This window comes from Egretta garzetta, unplaced genomic scaffold (assembly GCF_000687185.1).
Source record: "Egretta garzetta isolate BGI_Z169 unplaced genomic scaffold, ASM68718v1 scaffold273, whole genome shotgun sequence".
Lineage (NCBI taxonomy): Eukaryota > Metazoa > Chordata > Aves > Pelecaniformes > Ardeidae > Egretta > Egretta garzetta.
Genome location: NW_009259236.1, coordinates 843,011 through 850,654, shown reverse-complemented (window position 1 = coordinate 850,654; position 7,644 = coordinate 843,011). Strand labels below are relative to the sequence as shown.

The 7,644-nt window shown below is 50.3% G+C and overlaps 1 protein-coding gene across 1 annotated transcript in view; it reads right to left on the bottom strand.

Annotated features, from left to right (window-relative positions):
• Positions 1-6,815: 6,815 nt before the first annotated feature.
• The window catches only part of AFAP1L2 (actin filament associated protein 1 like 2), a 26,974-nt gene continuing 26,145 nt past the window's right edge, over positions 6,816-7,644 (bottom strand). The window contains exons 18-19 of the mRNA XM_035891484.1: positions 7,287-7,415; positions 6,816-6,935 (exon numbers count right to left, since the gene is read on the bottom strand). Coding sequence (XP_035747377.1) covers positions 6,909-6,935; positions 7,287-7,415 — 156 coding nt within the window. The 3' untranslated portion in view covers positions 6,816-6,908. The remainder of the gene's footprint in view (positions 6,936-7,286; positions 7,416-7,644) is intronic.

Sequence of the window (7,644 nt, the reverse complement as noted above, 5' to 3'; positions counted from 1 at the left end):
GAACGGCTTGTTACAGGCAGGAAGGCAAATAGGAGGAAGAGGAAGGAGAACTCAGTATGAGCCTCATTCGGTTTTGTAAGTTGTCCATGCCACTTTCTCCTCTGAATTTATTTGGAGTGATCTAAATGGATCTTCATAGGCATTTCGTAGCTGTGTACTTTTGGTAAGGAGGGGTTTGAAAAGGACTGGTTTTGCAAGAGCGTTCAATGGTTTATGCAACTCCAAGGCAGAGCTGTGACAGTGGGTGTGTGTTGCTGGGTTTAGTAGGTGTGTGGGCTATTTTTCTCCTAGATTTGACACAGGTCAAATTCAGTTACCTGTGCTGCAAACACACCAGGTGAGGGCAATCCCCAAATCATTTCCAAAAAACTGTCTGGGCTCTTGTAGGCTCTGGACGGAGGCATGAGGCTGCTCTTTGGACCTTGGTCTGCTTTCAGGTTTAACGTCATTCTCTTATTCCTTCTTTTTTGCCTGTTCCAGGTCAAGTCTCACCTCTTCTTTTTGGTGCTGTTTCCATGGCTCTGAGCTTTGCCGTGTCGCTTTGCTCTCCTTTTGGAGCTGGCTGGAGAGAACAGGGTGCTTGTCCTGGCCTGGAGCCAGACAGATGAGCTGAATGGCATTTCTGCCTCCCCTTGTTGTTTTAAGCTGATCTTGTCCTCAGCGCAGTAGTGGTCTCTGCAGAGACTCGCTCAGGTGGGCTATGGTGGCTCACGTGTCTCCAGAGACAGTCTGGCCATGTGCCTGCATCTTTCAGAGCATCAGCCTCACTGGATCCCTAGATCAATTTGCCCGTGAAGCTGTAAAATGTACGTGATTGCTCCCCCAGGGCCGGTGGTTCGCAGTGCCTTGTTCTCTGCTGCCTTTCCCATGGCGTCCATCACCTCGGGAGAGCAGGAGCGTCTCTCGATGGGGCCGAGGCAGAGACATGAACTGTGAGTGCCAGTGCTCCTGAAAATAGCATCTATTGTTCCCAGAAGAAGACAAATCCCTTCACTCAGATGTCCTGGCCCCATGTTTGAATTAGATTGTACAAAGAGAGACACAAATTACTCCGCAGGTTTGTTGTCAGAAGAAGAATGGTCTAAAGCACTCTTGGGGATGAAAGCTGGCACTGAGACAGAAGCAACAGTGTGGTGCCTTGTGGGAGAAACCAGGCTAGGAGAAAGAAGAATTTCCTCTTTCTTTTCACTGCCACTTTAGTAGATCAGCTGTGTCCTTCGGTGCCGAAGGCACAGCACAACAGAGGCCGAGTTGAAGGGCTGACATTTGGGATAGAAAGAGAAACTGATTTATTAAAGTAAGTTACTTAAGCATGGCTGTAGCTAAGCGTTGCCTCTGAAACTGTCAGTCATCTCTTGTTGTAGGGAGAATGGGCTAGATCAGGCTCGCAGCTGACATCCAAAGATGTGGTTTGCGGTTTATGGTGCAGAAGTGCCCATGGAGGTGGCTGGATTCCAGCCAGACTGCTCTGGAGACCATGACTTCTCACCCTCGCTGTCCCGTTGTGTCGTTGGGTTTGCAGCAACCTGGTGGTTTCTCCGCTATAGTTTGTCTAACAGCATCGTTGGTTCGCTCCTCACAGGCATTTGTCCTCTGCAGGATTGGTCTTCCCGCTCAAACTGAAGCACCTTTACCATGCCTGGCATGCAGCTCTGGAGCTGGGATGTGTTTTCCTGGCCTCGTGTGGGTGTTTAACACCATTTCCTTGTATCTCTGGTGCCTGCAGGGTAGTTTGTACAGTGCTGCTGAGCACTTTGCCTTGTGGCAAATGTGGTTTGGAGATAATCTTTGCAAGTTCTTTTTATTTTATTAATTACCTAGCTAGTAAGTACGTTTGTAGAGTGCATGGGCTTTACTGGGGCAAAGGATGCTCGCCTGGCTCCTGAGTTGGGGTACACCCTGCCTTTGTACCATCCTGCTGGTTTTAGGCACAGACAGACAAACCTCTCTGTGTGGTTCAGGAACTGCAGGCTGAAATCTCGTGCTGGAGACAACATTTTAATGCTGTGTGGGATACATCTAGCCCTGTGCATCAGTTACCCAAGTAGAGATGGTATGAAAATTGGAAACTGATGGAGGAGTTTCAGGAAAGCTGGTTTCTAAAACCCAGCCCTTAGCCTCTGGGTGCATCTGGCTGAGGTCTCAGTGCCCGAAATGCCTCAGGGGTCCCTGTCTGTCGGGCATCTATGTGTGCTGCCACTGTGACCTTCCTCCTAAACGTGACTGAATGCCAAAGCCCTGGAGGGTTGCCCATCAGCTCTCCTTTTGTACCAGACAAAGTACTTTGCAAGGTAAGGAGGGGTCGGGGCATTGGGAGGAGATGGGAAAAGCTCAGCTGATACCAGGATCAGGATGTATGGGATGGGCTTGGAGAGACCTGCTGATCCCATGGGCAAGCAGGACATTGCTGAGCAGTTGTTGGAGCTGTTTTCTTTTTGTTTTTCTTTTAAAAAATTTGAGTTGAAGATCCTGGCTAATTTCTAGGCCCTTTCTCCTGCAAATTTTAATTAAAAAAAGGAGTAAGTGACTTGGGTCTCTGACATGATCCCTTATTAAATTCACTCTCACAGACTTCCTTTGATTCAGTCAGAAAAACTTAATGAGAACTTAACCTGATGGGAGCTCATTCCCTTAAGGCTGGGCTGATGTTTGAGCCTGGCACAGCCACCAAGGAGGGGGGTCCCTGTGAAGCCAGCACTAATCCTGTCTGGCATCAGGGGAGCGTGGAGGGCGCTGCCTGTGCCAGGTTGTTGGATGTCTGGGCTGTTACTAACGGAGCTGTGAATTACTCTCGCTCTGTAGGATTACTGGATGAGCCTTGGCTGGTCATAGACCACGTGCTGACTTCAGGGGAGAGCCTGTTTCTCCTATAAGAAACTGGGATTTAAGTGCGTGCCATGAATCCCCCCCTTTTACCTTCCCTCAGCAAGCAAAGCCATGCCAAGGAAGGCCGCAGCAGGGGAGCTGGGCTTTGGACCCTGCTGTGCCACCCTCCCCGGGCACCGACACCCAGGGCCAGCCTGGAAGAGGTGTCACAGTGCTGGCACCGGGTCGGCTGATGCTCTCCTCAAAGCCAGCTTGCTAAAAGCCTGGAGTCTTAATTCTCTTCAGTACAAGTAAATGAATTTGATTCATACCCCCAGGCAACTTCTCTAAACATTCAGGCCAACTTCTCCTCCAGTAAGAGATTATATTTTTTTTTCTTTAAAATCTGTCACTTTTTACTTGTGTCTCAGGTGAAAATCGAAGTGCCCACTAGCTCTCTAGATGTGCTAGGCAGGCTGGTGGGATCTCCCAGTAGCTATTGTAGGGTTGCTCCACGTAGCCAAAGCAAGAACTGGAGGTACTTAGGTGAGAAAATTGCAAAGAAAAATGGTTTGTAGCAGCAAATTTCCTTCCAGAAGAATACGGGTTTCCGCTTTTGTGACGCACTGTGGGCCCCATGGCAGCCCGGCTGCGTTGTACACAGAGGAGAATTACAGTGGGAATAACTAACGAGGCAGTAACAGTGAGCATTAAATTGTGCGTTTTCTTTCTGTAGCAGAGGGAGCTCTCTGTGGAATCCTTCAGCGTGGCATTTTGTGGGATGGGACTGCATTGGGTTGCGCAGGAGGGCTTGGTGGTCCTCGGCTGAGCAAGCCCTTCAGGCTGGGTGCAGCCGTGACCCTTGGCAGCTGTGTTTGCTACCAGGATGCTCCATGGGGACTCAAAGGCAGAGGTGTGCTGGGACTGGGGCATTACAAGGCAGCCATAGGTGACAGGCAGCGCTGCTGGGGAAGGGCAAAAGCAACTGCAGCTGCCCCTTTGGCTCGCAGAACCAGCAATCCCAAATCGAGTTGGTCTTTTGGCATTCTGGGGCTTGGAGGCTGACGGGACACTAATGGCCTTGCTGGCAGGTTTCCTCGGGAAGGAAAGGGAGCGGGACCTTCTCCAGCACTTCGTGCCGTAGCTACGGCTCCTTCCCAAGCTTTCTGCAGGAGCGGAGCTCATGGTGGTACAGCCACCAAAGGCTATTGCACAAACGTGTCTGGTTTGGTTCTGTTCTGCAAAGACTGACTTCAACCACTTTCTTTACTAAATCTTTTCTTTCCTTTTCAGCTCAACCCCATCCTGGGTTCCCCTTGGGTGCTGCAGCAGGCACTCAGCCTTGCACACCGTTGCTATCTAGTGGCCAGAGGAAGGTACTGGGTGCATTTGTCTCTGCTGAGCTTGTGCAAGAGGACCGTACTACTGAGACAGAGGCAGGAATCTGGTACATGTAGTCATGCAAAGCGTCAGGATTATTGCTATTTTTTTTTTTTTTTTCCAGTGGGTTAGCTGTCTGAAAATTTTTTTGGTTGACGGCGCAGTCGCTATGGAGGACTAAATTATTTAAGATATAATCCATTGCCGTTGTAGACTGCATAGCTACAGGACTTTGTAGTAACAGGTTTGCTGTGCTTGAAATCTACTGGAAAGTAGAGCAGGGACAAGCCACATTACAAAGAAAAAAAACCACTGGTAACATAATATACTCAACATTTTATTATAAAACCCTCTAAAGCGCCACTTTATAGGTCACAGTTACAACAAAGGAAATGGCTTGAGTTAGGAAAACAATGGGGATACAGGGACATTGTGTAACGGTTCTTGTCTGGGGAATGTGTGTGTTGCTCAGGACTTGCCTAGGTTTACCATCGCCTGGTGGGGATATCCCAGCAGGACCACTGAAGCTGACTGGGCTGTGGGGCGGAAAGCAGAGCTGCTCTCGGCCATCGCTGTCTCAGCACCGCTGTGAAAAGCCTGGACAACTTCTGGAGGACAGCAGGGGGATGTATGGTGAGGGCATGGTACTACACAATAGATGTAGGGTATAGAGAGGGGCCCCTGCCATCTCATGATGGGGCATAACAAAAGCTTCATGGTGTCCATGGCCTCCCCTTACTTTGGAAAGGAAAGTCCCCTGGGGCCTGAACCAGAAGTTTCAGTTGTTTATTTGCATGAGTTTTACCTATGTGCAAACCTTGCACGGGGACAGGTCTGACAGCTGGGGCTGATGAATGTCTCCTGGGGCCAGAGATAGCAAATTCATCCATCTGCACTGCAGCAGCAAAAAAAAAAAAAACATAACCACAAATGTAGGAGTGAAGGCACCTTTCTTGCCTCCAGGATACCCTGCCTAAGTGCTCTGTTGCACCCCAGCTCCATGGTGGTAGCAAGCAAGCCCAGAGCCCCTCGGCAGCACAGCCCCACTCACCCCAGTGCCACCACCAGCTCCGGGTGTCACAGCCCTGCACCCACTCCCCCCCCCATAGTTGAGCCTTTGTGCAAAGAAGGATCATCCCTTTAGAGGTGGCCTCAGGCCAGGTTTTCAAGGGCTGGGAAGGTACATTTTGCTTGTCTGTGTGCACCTTGGCTCTGTGTGATGCTCATCAGTGTAGCTGCAGGACCCCAGGAACAACACAACCAGGTTACTGGTGCTGCTTTAGCTTCACAAGATTGGAAAACAGCTGCAGCCCAGGCACAGTCAACCCCAACACTGAGCCTGGGCCCCAGGGCTGAAGGACCACTGGGGTGCCTCCAGGCCATCGACCATGACAGCAGGTTACAGGGAGGGGAGGGTGCATGGATTTCTGACACCACCTACACCCTTCAAATCTCAACCTCTCTAGCAATCCCAAATGGCCAACATCTTTAATTAGAAAGCTTGGCTAGTGCATAGAGGGGTTGGGCTTTGTGAGCCACACTGCCAGGGCCCAAAGACTACGTTAAGTTTAATAATTCGGAAATAAGGGTGACAGCACCAAGATGGCCAGCAGCCCACCAGAGACACGGCCGTGTAACCTCGCCTGGAGAGCCCTGGCCCTGTGGGATGGGGATGTCTTCAGCAGATTGTACAGCTGTGGGGTTGGCTTGGCCTGCTGTGGCTCCGTGGGGACCAGAGAGCATCAGCAAAGTGGTGCACACAGCCAGGGCAGGAGCATGGTGGTGGCTTTATCACCCCTCTCCTTGGAAAGGGCTAAGCCCTGAAGGGTGCATCGGGATCCAGCTTCCCCATCCAACAGACTGAACCGGCCTGGGCCTTTGGAAAATTATTAACAAGCATTCAAATATGATTTTTTTTTTTTTCCTCAGAACAAACTCCTCAGGTGAAGTAGATGAAGATCTTCAAGAAAATTAACTGAATGTACTTGGCAGATTGTCTGCCCAGAGCTCATGGTGCCACCAGTCTGTAGCACAGCTTGCAGCACCACAAGGTGAACGGGGAGCTTTCTCGATATTCTGGCAAATCTGCAGCAGGCTGGTAGGAGTAAGCACATGCTGGGATGCATTGGGACATTGATTAAAAATCCCCTGGCCAGGCTGCTGTGTGTGCTTCTCATTCATGTCTCGAGCATCACTCAGGCGTGGGTATCACCCTTGACCGAAGGCTGGCTGGTCTGCAGCTGAGCGGTGACTGGCAGCAAGACAGGCGAGACTTTACCTGACTTCAATTTGCCATGACAGGTTTAAAACCACCAGGGTATAAAGAATAGCGGAGGCCCCTTCTGAACCCACTACTGTCACTAATACAGAAACTTAATAACTCATTGATAAACCTTCAGAGTAGAAATACGCAAAACTCCCCTATGTACAGTAACATTCTTGTTTACATCAACTGGGTTAGGAATTTGATGCAAGGATTGCCACTGGTTGTTATTGTTTTAGCTACGTGATTGGGACTTGTCTGGAAAGAGCAAGATCATTTGGGATAATTCGTTATCAGCAGCTGCTGACTCCGTTGCTGCGTCTGAGCAGTTGGCGCGACGTGGAGGAGGCCCATGGTGTGCGGTTGTGTTGCACACCCAACCTCCACCTACAGATGATTGAATCCCCTTGGCCATGCATAGGCAATTCCAGTCTTTAGTCCATCTCTGAAAAATGTGGTTCTAACTAGCTCCCTTCTTCTCCCATTCCTGCCAAGGAATAAAGGCAAATTAGTCAAAAGGCAAATCTGGCAAGCCACTGTAGTGCACAGGATCAACCCGATCATCCGGTACCCGAGTGTTTTGGCCACGGGGTGGGTGAGTGATGTCTCTCTGTTATAAGCAATACATGCATCTATTCATTTAAGTCACAGCCAGGGCAAGCCCAGGTGAAGAGGCCAGAGGAAAACCAGGCTGGCCGGCTCTGAGTGGTGCTCAGTCAGGGGCGCTTCCCAGACCCCCACAGCCCCGTCCCACCACACCCAGTCTGCTCCACTGCTGGGAGGGAGAAGCAGCGGCTGTCCCAGATGGATTTTTCTCCTGTACCAACTGGCGCATTACCTTAGCTTTCTGTAGGACTGTTCCCTTCCCCGTCACCATGACGGATAAAGGCCGGTTTTTTAAAGCCGTTGCTGAATTGACTGGTGAGTTCTCTGTGCTACTTGCTGGACTGGCACTTTTTGCCTGGATCTACAGTAAAAATATTATAAATCATGATGACTTCAGACTACTTTCCGCACCAGCATCTCCTGGAAAAGCTGAACAGCCACAGCCTGCCTGCACGGAGGTGTGTTTTTCAGCACCATGCCAATTTTGAGCCACCACCAGGACATACATATGTAACGCATGTGGGTGTTGAAGCCTTGAGCAGAGGTACGGAGCAGGGCTCAGGCAGTGACCATCTCCATGTCCTGGGGAC